Source organism: Eupeodes corollae, chromosome 2, assembly GCF_945859685.1.
Source record: "Eupeodes corollae chromosome 2, idEupCoro1.1, whole genome shotgun sequence".
NCBI classification, from domain to species: domain Eukaryota; kingdom Metazoa; phylum Arthropoda; class Insecta; order Diptera; family Syrphidae; genus Eupeodes; species Eupeodes corollae.
In genome coordinates, this window is record NC_079148.1 from 52898497 (window position 1) to 52922954 (window position 24458).

At 34.6% G+C, this 24458-nt stretch overlaps 3 protein-coding genes across 3 annotated transcripts in view; 2 read left to right on the plus strand and 1 right to left on the minus strand.

Annotated features, from left to right (window-relative positions):
• LOC129945619 (teneurin-a) overlaps window positions 1-24458 on the plus strand; it is a 609733-nt gene that overhangs the window by 80618 nt on the left and 504657 nt on the right. The window lies entirely within an intron of this gene.
• Window positions 5849-6841, minus strand: LOC129944918 (uncharacterized protein K02A2.6-like). The gene has a single exon (XM_056054577.1). The coding sequence runs from the start codon at window positions 6839-6841 to the stop codon at window positions 5849-5851; it is 993 nt and encodes a 330-aa protein (XP_055910552.1).
• LOC129945620 (uncharacterized) lies at window positions 21130-22563 on the plus strand. The gene is made up of 2 exons (XM_056055460.1): window positions 21130-22293; window positions 22363-22563. The coding sequence occupies exons 1-2, from the start codon at window positions 21135-21137 to the stop codon at window positions 22512-22514; spliced, it is 1311 nt and encodes a 436-aa protein (XP_055911435.1). The 5' UTR covers window positions 21130-21134; the 3' UTR covers window positions 22515-22563.

Genomic DNA, 24458 nt, shown 5'->3' on the forward strand with positions numbered 1-24458 from the left:
GCTCATCTTGTACGGTCAAATTATGCCACCAGTCCATAAACCGCACCAAAATGTGACTTTTTCTGTATGCATTGGTAGCTTTTGCAATGCTACTGGCTGATATTTACTCCAAAATTGACGATTCTGCTTATTTAAGTACGGATTAAGCCAAAAATGAGCTTCGTCGCTGAAAGCAATTTTTCGCGTGATGAGCTTTCCTAAAATTCAATAATTTGTAAGCGTTCTTCATTTGTAAGATGATTCGTTAATAAATTTTAGACCAAACAGAAGATATTTGAGAGTGAAATAAAACACGAAACGTGAGTCAGCTGTTAAGCCCTGCAGTCGTCTCGTAGATTACTATTGTAAAAAGCAATTAGTTAACTTAGCTTAATATTGTTTGTAATTACTTTTTAAATCCAAAATAAATTTGAAAAAATTGAAGCATTTTGGTTTTATTCTAATTTTAAAATGAATCCACATGACGATTGGTGTAACATTTTGGTGCGCGACGACTGCAGGTTTAAACCAGTGTTGCCAAATAGATTATAGCTAGAAAACCACCCTTTATTTGGCTATGTTTTCCGAAAAATTCAAATGATAGTTTTATACAAAAACTTAAAGGTCAAAAATAGAGAGGTATTAAAAACGTGCATCTGCTTTACTTAAACCTTAAGCGTTAGACATGATAATAAAGTCAAATTCGTAATCGAACACACCCTTGGCCCAGTAAAAAATTGATGTCTTGGCCCTAAAATAAATATCATATTTTTATCTCGTAGTACGTTCTCTTCAAAATATTTTTTTTAAATAATTAAATAATGGAAATAATACAATTGTATGCTTTTCAAAATACTGGCAATTTTTAGTTTTAAAAAATAAACATTTTGGAAATGTTTATGTAGAATATTAAAATAAAAAATTAAACATACAAATTTCAAAAAATAGTACCTGTCTTTTGAAGGTTGGTGAAAGTAAAAGCTGATCTAAAACAACAAAGACTACAAAATTGATGGTATTGGGTTACACATCATTCCAGTTTCTTAAACAAATTTACGAAAACTTGAAAATAGTAAAACTAAGTCTCAATTATTTAAGAACATTGCTTTAAACATTATTTACAAAAGCCAAAGAAATAAATTATAATTATAAAAATCAAATATTTGTAATAGAATTTTGACCGACTCAGAATTTTAAACCCACACAAATTTTAGGTATGGTACACATACATATAAAATAAGACTTATCATTCTAGACAAAATATTTACGGTATCATTTAGAAAAAATGCAAATGGTCTTCTTTAAATATCTGTCCTTCTTGTTATTGTTACACACAAATTTAGTTATTGTAATCAGTAAACGATTTTTTAAGTTCCCAATGGAACATTTACATCACAGTTTTTTATGAGATGTATAAACGTTTGGAAAATCTTTTTTCGACACCCAAATCAAAAAGAAATTAGTATATTTTCTTAGATATAATAAAAATATGAACATTATGGGATTTTAAAATAATTCGTCAATATTTTTGCAAATCAAAAATCTTAAAAACATATTTGTCAACTCGAATATGTTGCGAACAAAGTTTTATTGAGCCCAGAATAATTTTGTAAGTAGAACCTTTTTTTTTAAATTGTTCTAAAAATTATAATTTAGAATATAAGGACCTTGAAACGTCGATAAATGTCAAACTTTTTGATTGAACAAATTGGACCAATAACAATAACTTCCAATGTAAAGTTGAAAAGTTGCATACAACTTATTTAAATAGTTCAACAGAGACAATCGTCAACCATTGTGAATATGCCATTAAAGCATTGAAATCGATTCCTTAGCGAAATTATCACACCCACAATAATCGATATTTTTACCCCAACCAGAAATTTAGAAATCATCTCTAACAATCAGCAACGCCACTGCGACTTATAATTGATATATCGATAATTTTACATATTTGTACATAACTCTCCCATCTCTTTCTCATCTCCATCAAGAACACTGTTGAGTTGACAAGGAGAAACAATGTGGAGCGGATTTATTCTTTGCAAGTTTGAACAAGTTTTTCAACGATTACATAGTTCAGTGCATTATCAGTTATTTCACTGCGTTGGTTCTGTTTCGGGATCGGATCGTAAAAAAAATATTATAATGTCGTAAATATTTGTTTTGTTAATTTCTTAAGTGAATTAAAATATAAATTAAGTGATAATTGTAATTTAAGTGCTTTTATTATAAAAAAATAGTCGATTGAAAGTGATTTTGTTTTTTTTTAGGTATATGTATGTAATTTATCGGTAAAAGTAGTAGTGTAGTAGTTCGTTGAATCAATTGCAATTAGCGGCATATTTTTTGGCGGTCCATTCATAACAAATAATGAAAGTGAAAATCTTGCTCGCGTTTTATTTGAATATTATAAAAGAGTTTTGATGCGTACTCATCTTAGAAGTCATCAAAGTACGAGAACAAAATGGTAAGTAATGTGCACAAAATTGCAGTAGATTATTTTTTATTTTTTAGCAGACAACAATCTGTAATTTATTTTTCATTCTGCTTAAAGTTTTGGTTGTTTTAATCGAATTGAGATATTAATTGAATTTCACCTTTTTTAAAAATTGCTATGGTGAAAAATGTACATAGGTACTCAATTTTTTTGAGAATCCTTTCTGGATATTTCTGCATTATTATTTGTTCAACAAAATTTGATTGAAATCGATATCTATTCTGGTTCTTAAGCTATGGACGGAAAAAAAATCTTCGCGAACGTACGGACGTACATACGTATGTACGAACGTACGTACACACGACCGCATAAAAATCTCTCTAAAAATCTTTTGTTTCGAGTCTAGGGACCTTGAAACATCGAGAAATGTCAAGATTTAAATTCGATAAATCGGACCGATTACAATAAGTTCCTATGAGAAGTTCAAGATAAGCGCTTATGTGCCCCAGGGCTCCGTTCTGTCTTTGGCACCCTTCCTTATTTACTTCCCATAGGAAGTTTTTGTGATGGGTCTGATTTGTCGAATTGAAAATGTTGGCATTTCTTGACGTTTCAAGGTCCTTAGAGTCGAAATAAAAGATTTTTATAAGGATGTCTGTAAGTACAGTTGTGTTCATAAAAATAACAATGCTCTCCAAATAAAACAAAAAGGCTTTTAATATCAACGTTATAAAATATTTCATTAAACTTCTTATAAAAAACTAAAATATTCTATTCATAACAACAAAAAATAAGTATTATCTATTTTAACGTTAGTTTCGTCACAGTAAAAACTGTTTTTTTTTTTAAATATATGGCTGTTCATAAAAATAGCAGTACATGACAAAGTACTGGATTTATTACGTAAAAAGTAAGAAAAACTTACAATTAGTACTTTGTTGAATAACCATTGTTTTTTATGACTGCTTCGCATCTTCGTGGCATCGAGTCCAATAAAACCTGACACATCTCGATAAGTATTGCGTTAGACGAATCACGCCCTGCTTCCCACAATTCATCCCTCCACAAATTTACGATGGGATTTAGGTCGGGAGATTGAGCGGGCCACTCGATAACGGATAACTTCTTCTGCGCAAACCATGATTTTGCATTTTTTGACGTATGTATGCTTTGGGTCATAGTCTTTCTGGTATATCCAACCCAACGGCATTTCCTCTTCAGCATAGAGTAACATAACCTCATCGATAATTTTCACATATTCTTTTCCTTCAATTATACCCCCGATGGGATAAATAGGCCCGACCCCGTAGTATGAAAAACAAGCCCATATCATAATTTTTCTTCTCTGTTTTTATAGTGTACCGTGGATCAAATGCTGCATGTTGGGGTCTTCTCACATATTCTCGACGACCCTTGGATCCAAAAAGGACGAATTTGCTTTCATCACCCCACAGAATATTCCTCTATTTATATTTTGCCCATTCTCTATGCACTTTGGCAAACTTCATTCTCTTTACCACACGCCTTTTTTTAAAGAATGGTATGTTACAAATACTCAAGAGCACTGCTATTTTTATGAACACTCTATATCCAGAGAGTTTGAAATAATGGGTGTTCACCGGGAAAAGTACAGTATAACTTCAAGCTAAGAGTCTCTAATATGAAAACAAAAAACCGTTAGAAGCAATTAACATGTCAATTATTTTGTAAGAATTTCCGTTCTAAAATAATTGACAATCTAATAAAATGTGACCACTACTGCTATTTTTATGAACACAACTGTAGATGTGGTGGCCCCTCACAGTCGACTCTTCAACGTTTGGTGGCCAAGTTCGAGACGAACGGTTCAGTAAACAATCAGCCAACATCCGTACTTTCAAGGAAGGCAAGATCGGCCGAGAACATTGCCGCGGTCCGTGAAAGTGTACAGCGGAAACCGAGCCAGTCAATTCCTCACCGTCCACAAGAATTCGGAGCTTTTAAGACTTCAACTTAGTGACTTTTGCTATGTGACTCGGGCTTACCCCCTTTCAATCAAGATCCAACTGACCCAGAAGCTAAAATCAGGACAATAAACGTCGTTTGTTTGCTGAATGGACTTCGAATCGTTAAGAAGAGGATTCCAATTTAGGCCGAAATATCAACTATAGTGACGAGGTGCATTTTTGAATGAATAGCTGTGCTAACAAACAAAATTGCCCTGTAAGGGAGGACACCAACCCACCAGGTAATAATGCATCCTTAAAATGTTACTGTTTGGTGTTGAAATTGGTCCGTACTTTTTTGAAAACGACGATAGTGATGGGTTCAACGTCCACAGCGTGCGCTACATGACGATGATAAATAATTTCTTATGGCAAAAATTGAACCATATGGACCTAGATGACATGTGAATCCACCAGGACGGTGCTATGTAGCACAGCAAACGACACTTTTGACATTTTTTCTGAACGATTTGAGGGTAAGGGTTTAGTAAGGGATAATTTGAATTGGCCACCAAGGTCATGCAATTTGACCCCTCTAGATTTTTTTTCTGTGGGGTATCTTGAACTCGCAAGCCTATGCAAAAAAACCACAATCAACCAATGCACTGAAGGTGAAAAAAAAAACAAATTCAGTCGGATCTATGCGGAAAAGTCATTCGACCGGACCACTCGGATCCGTACCTTCAAAAGAAGACGAGATGGGTATTTAAATGATGTCATATTCTACTCTTATAGAAAAACTCTTGATTATAATTACATAATTTTTGCAGTTATATAAATGACAATTTAACTAATTGTAAACCAAAATGTTTTAAATTGCGCCAATGTAAAGTTAACATCATCTCACCTTCATTTTTAATTTTAATTTTAAGAAAAAAATACAAATTTAATTCATTTGAGAACATAAGTTATAGAAAACTTATGAACATTATTTTAGCAAGACTAAAATCCTGACAGCTGTAAAAGGACCACTTAAACGACGCAGACGAAGAATTTCGATTTTTCATGCATCTATTTAAAATATATATAATACATATTGTAGTATATCCGTGATCCGTCCACGAGGTGCCTCCGTCCAGTAATGTAAAATAAGTGTGTCATGTTCAATGTGTATATGTCAAACTTCTCCTGGATCAATGAGTGCGTTCAGCAACACAACCGATGATCAATTTACACGTACTATTCAGTCCTAGTTTACACGCACAAATATGTTTATGTTACACGCACAAATATGTTTATGTTATAGTTCTAAATAATAAGATATCATTGTGTGAATTTAACACAATCTAGTAAATCATATATAGGACCTATACACTACATCCCTTCCTTGTTATTATTTTATTTGTTTTTACAATTTTTCTTTTCAAAATAAACTTTTAATTCAATTAATCAATAAAAAATATATTTTTTTTTTCCATACTTCCTTAACTTTCACTTCATAGTTTTAATTAGATTTGTCTGATAATTCTGAGTGTTCACGTACAACATCTCCGTCTTCTGTGCTTTCTGTATCCAAAGCTTTCCATTGTCCTTCTACCTTCTTTAGGTGGACCACATTCCGTCTTATTTTATTTCCCGTTTCATCATTTCTTATTTCGATATCTCCATTATTATTTGACACGATTGTATGTGAAGTTGGCTCGTAGTTTAAACTTAGTTTATTACTTTTGTTCATGTTTTTAATATACACCTTATCACCGACTTGCAGATCACAATCTTGAGCTCGCCTTTTCCGATCCGCATACTCTTTACCTTTTTCTTTACATTCTCTATCCCTGTCCCTTATGTCCTCGTCTCTTGGATTGTAAGTTATGTTTCTCATCATTGGTAGTTTATCTCGGAACTGTCTACTAAAAAACAATTCAGATGGTGTTTTGCCTGTTACCGTATGGGGGGTACTGTTATACATTATCATGTATTCACTTAAGGCTTCCTTCCAATCTTTCTTTTCAGCTTGACTTATCTTCAATCTCTTAAGAATGTCCCTGTTCTGTCTCTCTACTTCACCATTTTGTTGGGGGAAGTAGGGGATCGTATGGTAAATTCTTATGTTTTGCTCTTTACAAAATTCATTTAATTCAGCACTTATGAACTGTTTACCATTGTCTGCTGTAATGGAAACAGGATTTCCCAAACGACTGAATATCTCTTTTAAAAGCACGATGATAACTGAGCTTGTTATGGTTCGACAAATGTTTACCTCCTTGTATAGACTGTAGTAGTCAACGATTACAAAAATATAATCGTTACTTGGCAGTGGTCCCATCAAATCGATTGCTACATCAATCCAGGGTTCTGTTGGTAATTCACGGCGCTTTAGTGGATTAGGTGGGTTGGGTGCAGAAACTAGGGTACACCCTTTGCAGGCTTTACAAAGATTTTCAGAGTCTTTATAGCATTTCGGCCACCAAATTTTTGTTCTTAATCTGCTTTTCATAGCCACGATGCCAGGATGGCCCTCATGTGCAGCTTTGAGAACCCTATCTCTTAGTTTACTTGGTATCACAATTTTTTAAGTTATTTTTACCTCGTCGCCAAAATGTAGTATATCCGTGATCCGTCCACGAGGTGCCTCCGTCCAGTAATGTAAAATAAGTGTGTCATGTTCAATGTGTATATGTCAAACTTCTCCTGGATCAATGAGTGCGTTCAGCAACACAACCGATGATCAATTTACACGTACTATTCAGTCCTAGTTTACACGCACAAATATGTTTATGTTACACGCACAAATATGTTTATGTTATAGTTCTATATAATAAGATATCATTGTGTGAATTTAACACAATCTAGTAAATCATATATAGGACCTATACACTACACATATGTAAACGATTGCGCAGTGAAATAATTGTTTTGAAAAACATCTACTTCAAAAAATTGACTAAATAAAAATGGTTTAGTTATTTTCCTCGTTAGAATATATTTAAAGAATATATACCCTATATTCCTTTTAAGGGGGTATTCTGGTCTAGAGACATGAATTTTATGTAATTTTTGAAGTGCTGTAGAAAAAAGCAAGCTACAATTTTACCATCAATTTTTTTATACATTATTTATTCACATTAGAAGCATACAAAAAAAATAAAAAAGTAAAAAAAAATAATAATTCCGTTAGTTATCAGCTGATAGAGTAGTGCGTCTCAAAAATTTGGTGCGTGACCATACCCACGATTTTAACTCTCCTAGAAATCTGAAATCAAAAACTAAAAAAGATTATTAATCTACAATAATGTCGCAATGTCTGGAACTACGGAAAAGTTACAAACATTTTTTTTTACAAAATGGCGGCTGTCTAAAGAAAAATACAAAAAATTTACCATTTTTTTGAACATTCTTCGATTTGTTAAAAATAGTAAAAATAAAAATTTGGGGATGGCCGTAGTTCCGGACGTAGACAAGTCCCTAAAGAAGACTTTCTTAAAATTTCAAGTAAATCGGTTCGGCAGAACCTGAGAAATCGTGGGTATCAGATTCAAAAAGACAGTTCTGAGAAAAACGCGTTTAAAGTACCCCATTATGTCTTTTGTTCTATTAGTTGCAGCCCAACCGATTTGGATGGCTGCTCAGCAAAATACTTATTTCTCCGAAAATAATTTGAATTTGGGAAAATCCTCTAGTAGACATATTCTTAAATAGTTAAACTATGAAAATATGAAAAGAAAAAAAAATCGATTTTTTTTAATTTCTAGACCAGAATACCCCCTTAAATATCGACAACTTATTTATATCCCCAAAAACATAGTACCTTCATTTCCTTCATTTACGTATTCCTATTTGACGAGATTTCAATCTAAACGCTTCATTAAATAAAGAGTATTTTTCTTTTCTTTTTTGTCTGTTGTATCATAATTCTCTTAATCAAGTAAAATGATTTTTCAAAACTAGGGAAGCAGTGTGTTTGTAAACCAACATTTTTACTCTGTTTTTGTTCAAATCTTATTCCATTTCCTTCACCAACATTAAAAAAAAAACAAGATCCTCAAAACTTTAAAATTCTCATTTATTCACACATCCCTCGGCTTCTATAAGTATATATATATAATATATACTTATGAACATTTTAACCCGAATGAGGTTCTTGTGGCATACACAACAATTTACAGCATCATAAAATTTTATGTTTTGCAGTTTGCATCTATTTTTTTAAGTCCCCTCTCGTAATAATAACAATAACAATAATAATATATTCCTTCAAGCCTGCAAATAACGATTGGGTCAGAAGGGTATCAATCCCATTTATCATAATATCTATCCTCGTTTCATTTACTTGTACACTGTCCTTCTTTAAAGAAAAATAAGAAGAAGAAAAAAGAAGAAAATAATAAAACTTCCTTGAATCATGATTAGCTAGGGGAATTTCCTACACAATATTTTATTGCATCCTGCCAAGGACCAAACAACACTCTATATAACCCTCCCAATATCTCAACCCACATCTTATCGACCCCACGCTTTAAATCGCAGTTAAGAACACTCAAGACTCAACTGAAATTTAAACGATACCAAAGTTTTTTTTTTTTTTTCTATCCGAATTTTCTAGTGTAAATGTTTTATATATATAAATAAATGTATAACTTTACAACGAGTATGTATGTATATATTTTTTGTTATATTCAAGGACACTCATGCCATGCGAAAAAGGATAGAAATTATTTTCACATAGAAATCTTATCGCATTTTCATGTGAACCCATCAATGGCCATTTGAGACTTTATGTAAAGCATCGGCTATAAACCAGGATGTTTTCTTGATGGAGCACACAGCAGTATCGCTAAAAAGGGTATAATCGTCGAAAGCACTAAATAATTGCGACCATTTTCAGTTCTACATTCTACACCCCACCCCCGCCTTTGTGATAGCATTACGTGTTGTTTCCTTTTTTCCATGTTTGGCTCGGGTCGTTCTTATATTGCATTGTGAAGTTAAGGAGTGGTCCGCCCCCCCTCCCTCCCAAAACGATACCATATTACATTCGGGGGTAGATATCGGGTTTGTGGCACACAGGATACACAAATTTAAGGGGAAAAAAACTTAAATCACTTTAGATTTGGTTCGATTGGGTTTTTGGCGTTCTTTTTTTTTCTTGTTATTTATCTCTTTGTCTAGGGACTTAAAATGCTCTCAACAAACAACAACAACATTTCATCAAACCTCTGGGTTCCTTGGCAGGCTTTATATACTTTGTTTTTTGTTTTCCTTCAAAACTCAAAATATACTCAAAAGTAGGTACGTCCATACATACATACATATGTATCTATAATGTTGGGAACCTTTGGTGTTTTTTTTTTAAGTATGATTTGATATTGAGGTTTTTTTTAAAGAAAACAAATATATTTAGGTCGTCTAAGGACCGTTGTCGTTAGGACATATTTGCTAATGGGCTCTGAAAGGGAATTTTTATTGAGGTTTTTGGTTTTCGGTTTCTATTTGAAAAACATGTCACAATATTATTATCTATACTGACTTGTATGTAGATGTATATACATTTGACATCAAAACAAAATTTTCTATTAATGGTGAAAGTAATTGTGGGGTGCCCTCGATTATCTTGTGTCATGCCTGTTCTTCTATAAATGTCCTACCTTTGTATGCTTTTATTGTAAACATTTTGTTTTTAAAAGCTTACATAATTGTTAAAGGGGGTTGAAGCAAGCCGCCATAACTAGGGTAAAAGCATTAAGTGATTTAATAATGAGTTAATTGTTTCCTGTGGGTTATTTTGTTTGTAATGTTCACATATAGTCGACTCCCTCTAAATCGAAAGTTTCTAAAATATCAATATTAGATTTAATTAGCTTGAAAGTTTAAATTTTAATATAAATTATTTTATTCTGAGTGAAAATAGAGTTCTTTATGACAATTTTTTTTATTCTGAGTATAAATTGGGGTTTTTATAACAACAAAAGATGGGGAAGAGCTACATTTTTATCATTTTAGAAAAATTTGTCTAAATGAAAAAAATGTCAAGAATATAAAACATGTTCTTGAGTTTCTAAAAATCTTGATCCGCAATGAATTTTTAAGTATAGAAAATTGAAATGCAAAAATTTTGTTGCGGTAAATTTTACCACAACAAGTTTCACCTCCCTTGTTGCTAACCACTGTTAACGTATTCTTACTGCGGCCCGAAAATTTTAGAAGAGTTTAGTAGAAACCTGGACTATCAGCCAGTGACCTGCTCTCCTAGCATTTTGGGAAAGCAAATTGAACAGGTATCACCAAAACTGTGCGAAAGGATTCCACACCAATGAACTGTGCGACGGTTGGCCCACGTATTGGTTGAATGAGATCATCAAGGCATGAAGACGATGCCCAACAATGTGTGCAGGAAAGTCACACCATCTGTTACTTAGTATGGGGGAGTGCCCATCATAAAGTATTAACGATAGAAAATCACCCCAAGAATATTTTAATAACTTTCACTTTAATTATAGGCTTGACTACCAACCTTCTTCAACACGAAATAAGTAGTTTTTCCTTAACCTAAATCTAGCGCGTGTAGGTACTCGGTAATGCCAGGAATTCCACACGGAATGGAATGGGTTCGAAAGTAAAAAGCTAAACTCACTCACAGAGCTACGGGGTGATCTCATCACCTCTTTAAAGAGATCGCGTGCGATGAAAGATACCTGGCTTCTCGGTCGCACACCCCAATCTTATGGATGGAGAAAGTTGTGGGACCGAGACAGATCGATCACCACGCAAAAGATCCGAGAAGATTGCCTGAGTGCAAGTAGCCGGAAGGGTGAAGCTCGCCATGATGATGGCCACTTTTTTGAATTACGCCCAAAGGCGAAGATTAACGAAAATCGTGTCAAGAAATTTGTTATTGAAAAAGACTAAATTTTTGTACGATATTTTTTAAGTTTTAGTAAATTGAAGATTTTTTTCTGCTGTGAAGAAATTTGTTGAGGAAGGACTACGGTAGCTGTTGAAGAAAGTCAAAAAAAGAAGCTAAGTATAGTGTTTTCCTTTGTTTCTTAGAATATTGCTTTTCTTCTGGTGTTCTTTAGACCTTCGCGTCAAAAGTCTGTTTTCCCCGATACTACGGGAAATATTTAACCGTTTGATTTTTTTTGTCTTTTGTCGAAAATTTTCTTGAAGTGATTTTTCTTGGTTGTGTTTCTTTTTTTTAATTTATTTAACAATTAATAATTTTCATTGATATTCCCCGTACCTATTTTTACCGAGATCTGGCCTTCTGTCAACCTCAAAATCTTTTTTTTGTAATTTCGTTGTTATAAAAGATCCTGGTTTTTAATCCCGGCTTCGGCCAAGGTTTTCCAGGCAATAAAAGATAATTTTAAATTCCCATCTGGAAAATAAACCACTCTTATATTTCATAACTCTGTTTGAAGACCAATTTTTCAGCTCCTGGTTTTGGTAAACTTCCAGTAAAAAGTTTCCTGGCGCCCACTCTAATCAATACGACTTGGAGAAATTCGCCTCGTCGTATTTCGACATCATTTTGATATCAATTTCATTTCAATTTTATTGATCACCTTGATTAATAAAATATTCAACTAATCGAAACCCCCCTTTAAGCTGAGCTACCGTGCTGGCAATACTTTTATTGCTACCTGTAGTGAATTCTTTCACCTGTTTTGTCATATCGACTGACGTTTCTCGTAATGTGTCATAATAACTCTCGCGGCACATCGGGGGTGTGCAATTTCGATTTAATCATTTAAAAAAAAAGGAATTTAATTCGCGTTCGATCTTCTACAATATTGGATTCGAAAATCCAATATTGTTTAAAAACATCGCAAAATAAGAATTGAGTAAAATCTATTAAGAGAGAATTGACTGTAAACAAGAGTTACATGCTCCAATATGTTTTTTTCTTGCGATTCCCTAAGCAACTAAACAAAAATTAACTAAATTTTGTATGCAAAATGAATATCTACAAATCTTTTAGGTTTATCTAAGACTCAAAAACAAATTAAAGAAATTATCCCCAATTAAAAAAATAATGTGTTAAAACTTGAACACATTTAATTTGTTGGTATATCTTTCAAACTTGATCTGTTTATTTTAAAAGTAAGTAAGTTTAAGTAAAATTTAAAAAAAAATGGTTAGTTTATGTGTTTATAGAAAATCTCTTAATTTTTTTGGCGGACCAATTGCTTATGAAATCTGTGATATTAAAATAAATCGGACCAGAACGAGTATTTTTTTAAACTTAATAATAAATTCGATTCTCCAATAAAGACTTGAAAGTTGAAAAAGTCTGTTTTCATAAAAAATAAATTAGCTCTTTTAATAAACTAACAACGTTTTTAATAATAAATAAAAGTATTTAATACTTTAAAAACCGAACGAATATGTAATTTATAAACATCAAAAAATAGTGTTTTGATTTAAGTGGCTTATGTCAGTTGGAGTGACAACCTACAAACATATTTATAACCATCATTAATGTCTTGATTGATTACTTTCGTGTGACTATGTTGGGAGCAGAGAAAAGCAATGATTTGTTCCCTCAAACAGACAGCAAATAATGTTGGTACAAGTTCCAGTGTAGAAGTTCTGGAAACATTAATATTAAACACCATACTTAATTTTCTATTAAAATGTACATTAATCGTTTTTGTTTTTTGACATTTGTTGCCGTTTCAAAGTCTAAGAACATGTCTGTGTTTGAGGGTTTCTTACCTAGTTTCGTCATTCAGATCTTAAGAATAGATTTCTTTAAATATTTTTTTAAAATTAAAAAAAATAGATATTTCTTTATTATTTAGACAATATGAAAGCTTTTCATAAAAAAAAAACTATTTCAATCGTGTCATAAGTTCCTGAGAAAACAAAATAACATTTTGGTAGGGGATACCATTCTGATAGAATTCAAAGACATAGACAAATATTAGGGAAAGTTTTTCATATATCTATTTCTAATAGTTTTTTGCCGACAACTTTCTTAAAACTCACAACTTTCTTAAAATTTTAGCTAACTTTAAGCTTTGAGAAATGTCAAATCCTTCAATTTGACAAATTGGACTGGACCGAGGACAATTCAACTTATAACGAGAAATTTAGAAGTGCAATTTGTAAATTAAGATGATTTTTTTCGATAATATCAATTATGTTGGATTTCAGCTGTGCTTTTGGTTTATGTGCATAAGCTTACTTGATAGTTTTGGCTGATAATGAATTTCCTTTAATAACCTATGCTTAAAGTATGTTGATTGGAAATTCAAGGCATATAAATGACCTGTAGTAACTCAATTACCTATCTCGATTCCGAAATTCAAACCCATTTTGGAGAAAACCAATTTTATTTCAATCTCGAGGAGATAATTTTATTAATTGCAAAATATGTAGGTACAATTAGGTAAACTAACAATCAACATTACGACAAAATGTGTGTGGTACAAATTCTAGTTAAATTCCAATAAAAATAACACAACAATATGCTTGTACAATGTTCTAAGATTCTTTGGCAGAATACCCTACTGTATTATAATATGATGTTACAAATTTCGATTTTCCAACACCCCCACAGCCTAAAATAACATTAAGTTTGTACCTACACTTCTAGCAAATAATAACATTATTAGAATATTTAACCAATGACTGTGTACCGTACCTACTTTGGACAACAACCAAACAAGGACTCTCATAAAATAATCTTTCAACGTTATAGTGTCATTCATAATAATCTCCTGTTTATTTGTAAGAGTAGTCGAAATATATGTTTGACCCTATTCCATTAAGTGTTGACTGTGAATTGTGACACATTTGCAAGTGTCATAGCTTCTGGCATATTCGTTTTATACATTCTCTTATAATAACATACAAGTTCATATTAACACAAATGTGTATATGTATGTATATGCATAAACTGCAATCGATGTCCTTGTTTGAATTGAACGAAACGAACGAACAACGTACAGGAACAGTTTGAAAACGTGTTATTTGCTGTTGAATTTTTGCAGCTCATACACTTTCCAATTGGTTTGTTGACAAGCAAACAGTAAAATTCATTTAGTGTTGAGTCAATTTTCATACAATACCATTTCCAATAACAAGTATCTATGTATGTAGGAGTGTAGTTATAGGTTTTAGGTATGTGTTGCATGCGTCAATTTTCTGTAAACTCTGCTATGACTATATGAGTATTGCTTTGTACAGAGATGAGGTAGAGGTAAATTGATTGGTAAATAACAAATAACAAACTGTGATTAATCTTTGTTGGTTGTTTTTGAAGGATTCCATCAGATAGCGAGCTCCTATAGGTTGTTTTTATGTTAAGTGTTGACAATATTTGTTAATATGTTGAGACTTGCCATCCAAATCAAAAATTTTAAGCCACAAACACAACGGCAAATAAAATGTTTATTTTGCAAGGACTATAAAAAGACAGCACAATACCAATGAAATTAGTAGCAACGATAATAAGCCTTTTGAAATCGTGTGCGGTAATTAATGATGAGAATTATTTTGTTAGCAAATTGTCATTCGAAAGGGTTCTCCAATAAGATAACCCTCTATTTGGATAATTCTTACATTTGAATATGTCATCTTAAAAAATTTAACAGTGAAAAAGTTAAAAGTTACAAGAAATATGGTTTTTGGGTGTAAAACTGCTTCTTGGCTGACAATAGTAAAATGTTTTTTTTTTTGACAGGAAGAAATCTTCAAAAGACACTTGGCAGTATTCGACACCAAGGAGTGTGGGACTCTTAACCACTAAAACCACCTCTTCATCAGGACCAATCTTGAAGGATCGACTTCCAATTTTTCTTTCTTAACTTTGTACAATCACTTTGGGGGACGTTTAAACTTTTAAAACTTTCCCATGTTTTTTTTTAGACCATAACCTCATGAGGCTTGGTTCTTCATAATCTCCGAACATAGTTTCTTATATTCAAGACGGACTCCATTTCAGAATTAGTATGACTTTGCAGTCTCTCGTTGTGCGATTCAGCGTATTTTTAACAACTTCTGTAACCATTTCTATTTGTAAGTCACGATGTAGATCGGTATTTCTTATGTACCAAGGTGCATTAACTATTCAACGAAGGACTTTGTTGTTGTTGTTAAGGTGGCGCTACAGTCCGGGGTGGACCTGGGCCTCAACCAACATGCGTCTCCAGCCAGCTCGGTCCCTAGCTACCTCTCTCCAGTTTCGCACGCCAAGTTGGTTGAGGTCCTCTCCCACCTGGGTGCGCCACCTGATTCGCGGTCTTCCTCTACTGCGCCGTCCCTCGGGATTGGATTCGAAGACCTTCCGGGCTGGAGCGTTGATGTCCATCCGCTCTACATGACTTAGCCATCTAAGCCGTTGGACTTTAATTCTGCTAACTAGGTCAGTATCGCTGTACAGCCCGTACAGTTCGTCGTTATATCTTCTCCTTCATTCTTTATCTTTGCATACGGGACCAAAAATCAACCGAAGAATTTTTTTTCTCACGAAGCATTCTAAGACGCTCTCATCTTTCTTTGACAGGGTCCAGGCCTGAGCGCCATAAATGAGAACCGGGATGATGAGTGTCTTATAGATGGTGATTTTACATGCTCGAGAGAGGACTTTACTTCTCAATTGCCTTCTAAGTCCAAAGAAGCAGCGATTTGCAAGAGTTATTCTTCGTTTGATATCAGCGCTGGTGTCGTTTTCTGTATTAATAGCGGTGCCTAGGTAGACAAAGTTCTTATCTACCTCAAAGTTATAGCTGTCCATGGTGACGTTTTGTCCAAGACGTCGTTGTTCAATGTCCTTTTTTGATTACAGCATATACTTGGTCTTGCCCTCATTGACCACTAAACCCATCGTCTTCGCTTCCATCGCAATGCTCAAAAATGCTTCACTGACATCACGCTTTGATCTTCCAATTATGTCAATATGATCTGCGTATCCGAGTAATTGGATCGACCTTTGAAGATTGTGCCTCTAGTGTTGACGGTTGAGTTTTGCACAATTCTTTCCAGAACGATGTTGAAAAAGTCACATGACAGTGCATCGCCTTGTCTAAAACCTTTTTTTGACATCAAGTGCATCGGTAGTATCTTTTCCGACCTTAATAGAGCAGCGTGCATTCAACAGATAAGTTTGACAGCGATGCCAAAACTAGACATTGCTCTGTAGAGCTCTTCCATATAGATGCTGTTATTCGCGTCAATTAAATGAATAAAGAGATGGTGGGTATCGATTTGAAGTTCCGTAGTGTGAATATTTGGTCGATAGTGGACTTTCCTGGTCTGAAGCCACACTGATAAGGACCAATCAGGTTGTTGACGAATGGCTTCAGACGTTCACATAATACGGCAGAGAGGATCTTATACGCAATGTTAAGGAGACTGATGCCTCTGTTAGCCCGGGAGCCAGCGTCACTCATTTTTGAAAGATTTGATAATGGATGAATTTATTTTTTTGGGGCAGTTTTTACATTAGAAAAACATAAAATCGATGCCTGCAGGCGCACCCGTGGTGCATTAATTTACAGTTAATTTTCAAAGTTGTAAAAAAACCGAGGTCACATGTCTAACATGATAAGACTTGAAACCGTTCTAGAACGTTAGTTGGCACTGCCTTGAGAAAGAAAAACCATGCCTGCCACCTGGACAGTGGGGCGAAGTTATCCTGCCGCTGACCTAAAGTTGTAAAAAAAACCGTCAAATTGTTATATGTGATAAGGGCTGAAGTATGTTTAGATAGGTAGTTTGACATTTAAAATTGAGGAAAAACAATGCCTGCCGCTTGCGTCCCGGGGAGAAGTCGCCGGCAGGATCGAAAATAGTCGCACTGTCGCATACTGTATACAATCCAAAAATATTTTGTTTTTGGGTAGAAATCTGGGAGAGAAACAATGTTTTGATGAATTTTGTAGACCTTTTAATTAAGAACACTGAAAAAATAATGTCAGCTCTAAAAGTCTAATACCACTCCAAAAAAGGGGGCAAAGAGGGGAAAAACACCCTTTTTAATCTATTAATTATTTAATTTTATCTAAACAGCTATGAAACTAAATGTATACAAGAAATATGCATATTTTTTGCATAATTTTATATCTTATAACAATAATATAAGAAAAAGGGGCACAAAGAAGGGCAAATGGGATACAAACACATTTTTATATGTTTCTTGATACCCATATATTCAAAACGAAATTCTTTTAAAATAATTAGTTTTATTTCTGGCACTAATATAAATCAAACCATACAAATTTGAGAGTGGTGCGGGGGGGTGGTTATGGGTCTAAAACAGCCTTAATTTTTTTTTTTGTTTCATAACGAAACGTAATGTGTATTTTTTTTGCAAAAGTCGTAACTGGCACACATTGATAAGATTATTGCAATCTTAATTTCACATTTTTTATTTGTGAAATCCTTACAAGAATTGCCACTAGTAATATATTTATTTTTAAATAAAACATTTTTATTTTCAAATGAATACTTTCCTTTTCCTATTTTTATACCTGAGTTCATACTTGTGCAAAAAAAATATAATTGGAAAAACCATTTATTGGCTGATTTTCATAGTAAATTTTTTTATACCTTATTTCCTTATTGGTGCCCATAAAAAGTAATGGAGAAAAATTATTTTGCATATTTTACCTAAAAAGGGTTAAATGCTCTTTTCCCAAGAAAAAGTAATAAGGAAAAATAATTTTTTATATTTTACCTAAAAAGGGTTAAAAAATGATCTTTTAATTGCTTTTTTTCAATTCTATTATATATAAAGACCGATGAAGGGAGCTATTATCTTATAGTACGATTCCTTTTCTACTAAATAATAGAAGTGTTAAGAAATTTGGTGCGATGGCTAATGTTAAAAAAGTTTGTGTTTTTTGTGGTGGAAAAAAAGACAAAATAATTTTATTCAATCAAGAACGTTTAGATAAATGTCTTGGAATTTTGAAAATTCGTCAAGCCAATAATTTGGTTGGATGTAAAGTGAAGTTGAATCCAATAAGTGAAAGTGAAGGTTATCATTCAAAATGTTTGAACAATTTTACTGCGCTTAAAGTAAAATATAAACAATCAAATGTAGAATCGGTAGCCTCCGAAAGTGAACTTAATTTATCTGGACCTTCAGCAGCTATAGTTACACGGTAAGCATAATTTTTAAAATATTTAAAACTTAAAAGACCTTAATATATGTATGTAATTACGAGCCTCTTAAAGACAAGTTGACTTTTTTTGTTCCTCCTCCGCTTACATCATACATCGTAAAAATAAGAAAATAATGAAACCATATGCAGGAGTTGCACTAGAAGAAAACAACATACAAATTCTCGAGGAAAAATCCGTCGTACAAAAGGCAGCACTTATCTTGAGGAGGTCTATTCGAGCAATTAAAAAATGTGCTTTACCAGAGAAAACTGACCGTTTCTGATTTAATAAAAGGGGAGTGCACAGTTCCAGACATTCTTATGGACTTTTACACTACTTTACTAAGCGGAGGTGAATATCGTAGAAAAAAAAGTCCAAATTGCCAAAGACTTGCTGACTCGTTCTCAGAAGACTCTATCCAAGCCGTTTCAATGGAACAATTATGCCATCAAAACATATAGTACTAGGATTAGCATTGAAAGGCTTGACAAATAGCAAAAAAATTGTCAACATTATCAACAGATATGGTCATTGTTGCAGTTATTCAACACTACAAGGATTAGAAACTGAAGCAACTTTTTCATGCTCCAATCAATCTGATATTTGCCCAGAAGACATAATTAGATCACCGAATTTATGCACAGGCCTGGCATTCAATTACTTTGACCGATTTGTTGACACAGCTAGTGGAAAGGATACTCTTCACGACACCGTTGGAATCATTTTCCAAAACATTGAAGACAACAACATTCAAGAGATAAATATTGAAGAACAAGATTTAGAAGAAAGTGATCATGAGAATGATGGAAATCCCGGGACCTCCAAAAATATAAGTAAAACGAAAAGGCGCCGTAAGTTTGATGCTATAACACATGAATTAGAATCATATACAAAAAAACCAAAAATATCAGAAACTCTATTGCCACTTATTATTACGTCTAATATTCCAAAGTCAGATAATATAAAATTCGCCAACCAAATCGACACATTGTGGATGCTGTCTCATGCCCTTCAAATACAAGACACGCCGATGTGGGTTGGTTTCAATAGTTTGATATGCCATGACACTTCCGCCAAACAAAAAAATTTCATATCTGACAACCATTAATAACTCTCCAACATGTGCCAATGTTATCCTTGAAACAATGACACAGTGCCAAAAAGTAATTCAAGAATGTGGTGAAATGTATATGCAAGTTACATATGACTTAGGCATTGCTAAAACAGCACTTCAGCTACAGTCCACCGAAGCACCCCGCTTCAACAACCTCTTCATTCACATTGGACCATTTCACATAATGATGGCTTATTTCAAGGCAATAGGAAAATTTCTTGACAACTGCGGTATAACAAACATTATGGTCGACTCGGGGCTTTTGGCTAATGGTTCTGTGAGTGGTTATATTACCGGCAAGCATTTCAATCGATGTAAAAGACTTCATCCATTAACGTGCCTAGCAATTCAAATCTTGCATTTCAATAGTTTTCTGAGTTCAACAGATGCCGAAATAACAAGTGAGACAAGAAAATTCCTTGAAGAATTTAAAAAAGAACGCCAGTCTTATCCGCTAGTTCTGAACGATACTTTAATGGAGTTACTAACGAAGTATGAAGAATATGAAGCAAAAACACTTTCTGGAGATCATGGAAAAACTCCAAAGTATTTCCTGATATATACAAATCTGGTGCAATACTACCTTTTGCTGAATAGGAGTATACGTACTGGAGATTTTGAAATGTTTAAATTTGCACTTCCCAAAATTACTAATCTTTGCTTCACTTTTAATCAACAGAATTATTCAAGATACCTCGTGAAATATAGCGACAATCTTCAGAAAGTTGATGTTACTCATCCGGGATTGAAAGAAGAGTTCGAAAAAGGATCATTTGGAATTAAGAGAACAAATAAGCCATTCTCCCGACAACCGATCGATCTGACGTTGGAACAGACTATAAATGCTGACGCTGCTAATAAACTGACTGGTGTTATCCATATGACTAACTCGATCTCTGCTCGACAGCGCTGGTGTAAAAGTCATAGCATACGGGCGAAAATCATCACTCATGTAATGGAAACTTCAGGAATACGAATTAGTCAGGATATTACAGCTGACCTACAGAAAAGTTACATTGAAAAGTCAACCAACCAATTAACCACATTGATCGCCAACATCGAGCAGAACATTAATCCTTTTTCAAATTCCCTGGATAAGAGGAATTTGTATAACATATCAACTGGGCAGGCAGCTGGTGAAAATGCCGCGGACTATCTTTTAAACGTTGAGGATCTTGGCAACAAGCAAAGAGAAATGTTTATTACAGAATGTTCGGAGAGTCAAAGCAGGTTTGAAAAGCCGATTAAAAGAAACAAAATCTTTAGTTTTGCAGATTCACAGAAGAAAAAAATGACGGTCGCTGGGAAAATTGTTGAAATTCGCTTGCAACGTGACCTTTTTGGAAGACTGCTAGGAATCTCTCTGGAAAATTCTCTGGACATTGCAAAAATATTGACCTATCCATTGACTCCTGTTCCACTGTCACTTTGCCACATCGATGGAACTATCTGCAAGACAGCTAAATCTACCCTATTGAACATTTTGGAAACAAAGGAAAACAAAGAACCACCATCGCAAGTAGATGTCCAAATTTTCGATGGATTTTTCATTCTTCATCTGATGAGAGAGATCCCAGCTTCTTTTGGAAATATTTCAAAAAAGATACTGCAGACGTTTACGAGATGTACAGCCGGAACGGTGATAGTAACCTTTGACGAGTATTTCTCACCCTCAATCAAGGACAATGAACACACGTTGCGAGGTACAAACCGAAGTCAAAGGTATCAAATAAAGGGTCCCGATCAAGTCCGGCCTGCAGACTTTCTATCCGAGCTGAGAAATATTAATTTTAAGGAGAGCTTGGTGTCTTTTTTGATCGAAGACTGGAAAAACCAAGAGATGGTGACATTCTTCAAAAATAAAACAGTTTATGTTAACTATAAAAATTGTTACAAATTTTTGGAAGTTAATGGAGCTGTTGTTAGAACAGAAGACGAAAATAAAGCATGTCCTGCACACGAAGAAGCCGACACTAAAGTCATTTTCCACGCCTGTCAAGTGGAGCCAGATTCGAATGTTCTTATTCGCTGTTCCGATACGGACATTCTCGTCATTGCACTTGGAAACATGCAGCACTTGAAAGAAAATGTAAGACTTTGGCTGAAAGTTGGCGTTGGTAATGCAGAAAGGTTCATCAACGTGTCGAAGCTCTACGAATCATTGGGACCAGATTTATGTCAAGCTCTTCCAGGATTCCATGCTTTCACAGGATGTGACTTCAACCCTGCATTTTTCAAAAAAGGCAAGAAGCGGCCGCTTACAATTCTTCAAAACTCAACTGATTTCATCGAAGCCTTCTCAAAACTGAAGAACTATCCAGACATCGAAACACAGATATTTGACATACTAGAAAGATTTGTTTGCTGCATATACGGACTTAAAAAGTTTACTGACGTCAACGAAGCCCGGCTTTCAATTTTTGCCAAATCCTTTAAATGCAACGACATTGAAGAGACGTTCAAAATTAAAACAAAAAACTTTGATGGCTCAATTTTGCCACCCTGCAAGTCGGAGCTGCGCCAGCAAATTTTGAGATGTGCTTACATCTCAAGTATATGGAGTAATGCATACCGCCAAAATCCCACCGTCCTCTCTCCTTCTAACTGTGGATGGCAAGAAATAAGGGACAAATTGGAGTTTAGGTGGTTTGAAGGTGACCAATTACCAACTTCGGTCAGCGAAGTTTTGATTAAGGATCATTCAAACATTAATGATTCAGGTAAATACATCAACTTTCCATCTTCCTTTGACAACTCATACAGTTTTTAATCTATGTTCCTTCAAACAGACGCAAATATCCAAATTGACAACGAAGAATATGATGAAGAAACTACCCACAACCAAGTCAGCACTAGCGAAGATTCTGATGAAGAAGATATTTCATGTTTAATGGAGTCATTCAGAAGTGGCGAAGATGTGCTGTCCAGCATTTTTGACTAAATTATTATCTTATAACGTTTTGAAAACAAATTAAAACCAAAACTAAAAGCACACACAAAAATGTTTTGAAACTTATTTGTTTTGTAAAGATCTTATGCCAGGTAACAGCAAAAGGGGATTCCCCCCTCCTCCTTACCCTTTTTCTGGTATAATTGTTATGAGGTATATATTAATGCAAAGTATAGGTATATTTTAATATACTTTTACTTTTTTAGACGTTTTGATAAAGTAGATTAAAAAGGGTGTTTTTCCCCTCTTTGCCCCCTTTTTTGGAGTGGTATTAGACTTTTAGAGCTGACATTATTTTTTCAGTGTTCTTAATTAAAAGGTCTACAAAATTCATCAAAACATTGTTTCTCTCCCAGATTTCTACCCAAAAACAAAATATTTTTGGATTGTATACAGTATGCGACAGTGCGACTATTTTCGATCCTGCCGGCGACTTCTCCCCGGGACGCAAGCGGCAGGCATTGTTTTTCCTCAATTTTAAATGTCAAACTACCTATCTAAACATACTTCAGCCCTTATCACATATAACAATTTGACGGTTTTTTTTACAACTTTAGGTCAGCGGCAGGATAACTTCGCCCCACTGTCCAGGTGGCAGGCATGGTTTTTCTTTCTCAAGGCAGTGCCAACTAACGTTCTAGACCGGTTTCAAGTCTTATCATGTTAGACATGTGACCTCGGTTTTTTTACAACTTTGAAAATTTTTTGCCACTTATTGCCCCACTGTTGAGGTGGCAGGCATCGATTTTGTTGATTACATTTGCCTAAACTACAGATAAAAAAATAATTTAAGCGTTATCATCATTAACATTGAATAATGAAGCTGGCTCCCGGGCTATGTAGTTGGCGCAGTTTAGAGGGTCTCCTTTCTTATGTATCGGGCACACTATGCTGAGATTCCACTCATCGGGCATGCATGGTGTATGCTTCCGACCAAGTCATCCCCTGCTGCTTTCAATAGTTTAGCAACGATGCCGTCAGCTCCAGCGGATTTGTTTGACTTAAGTTTAGATATAGCTGGTACCCTTGGCAGGTCTTTTTTACCTTTTGGTAGAATTAACTAACCTCATTCCTGTTGTGACATCCCTCTATCTCCTCGATCGCGAGCTTCTAATTCTCTCTTTTTTTCCATCTAAGAAGCCGGTGTTTCTCTCTCTTCTTCTGCTCGTAGAGCTTGCTAGCAGCTCTAGTCCTTTTGTGCAGCTCCGTTCTGTATGTCTCTTGTTTCGCAGTGTGCGCTTGCCGGCATTCCTGGTCAAACCAGGGGTTTTGCTGTGGTGGCTGTGTGAAACCTAGCACTTCAGAGGCGGCATCTCTGATGGCTTAATGCAGGCAGCATAGGACTCCTTAAGAGGTTATTAGAGACTCGATGCGTTAGCTCACACTGTTGAAACTCAAGACTTTTTGTCTAGTTCCAACAACAAATCCAAGATTAACATTCGCCTCATTTGGGTGCCGGGCCACAAAGACATTCCGGGAAATTGCAAAGCCGATGAGCTCGCCAAAAATGGAACACTTCTGCCTTATGTTAGACAAAATCATAACATAGGAAAACCACTTGCTACATGCAAATATCTTCTTAAGCAATGTGCTCTAGAAACAACAAATGCTAGATGGTCACAAAGTACGACCTGCCTAGCAACCAAGCAAATATGGCCAAGTATTGACTTAAAGCGGTCAAAAACCTTGATATCATTGAGCAGACAAAGTATAAGCTCTACAATTGGAGTAATAGCGGGACACTGCCTCATAGGAAGACATGCTCTGAGGCTAGGGGTCTACACAAAGCTGTAGAAGCTGCATGGACGAGGAGGAAGAGGAAACAGTCCAACACCTTCTATATGTTTATGTCCAGCACTCTCCATTAGAACGAATCACTTTCTCGGTAATCCCTTCTTCGATAACACCAGTGAACTGGCAACAATTGACACAAAA

Excerpts from the sequence above, each read along its gene's own strand:
- LOC129945620 (XM_056055460.1), top strand. The coding sequence starts at position 21,135 with ATGAGAGAGATCCCAGCTTCTTTTGGAAATATTTCAAAAAAGATACTG. Across the intron at positions 22,294-22,362 it reads TTCAAACATTAATGATTCAG|ACGCAAATATCCAAATTGAC; the intron begins GTAAATACATCA and ends TCCTTCAAACAG.
- LOC129944918 (XM_056054577.1), bottom strand. The coding sequence starts at position 6,841 with ATGAAAAGCAGATTAAGAACAAAAATTTGGTGGCCGAAATGCTATAAA.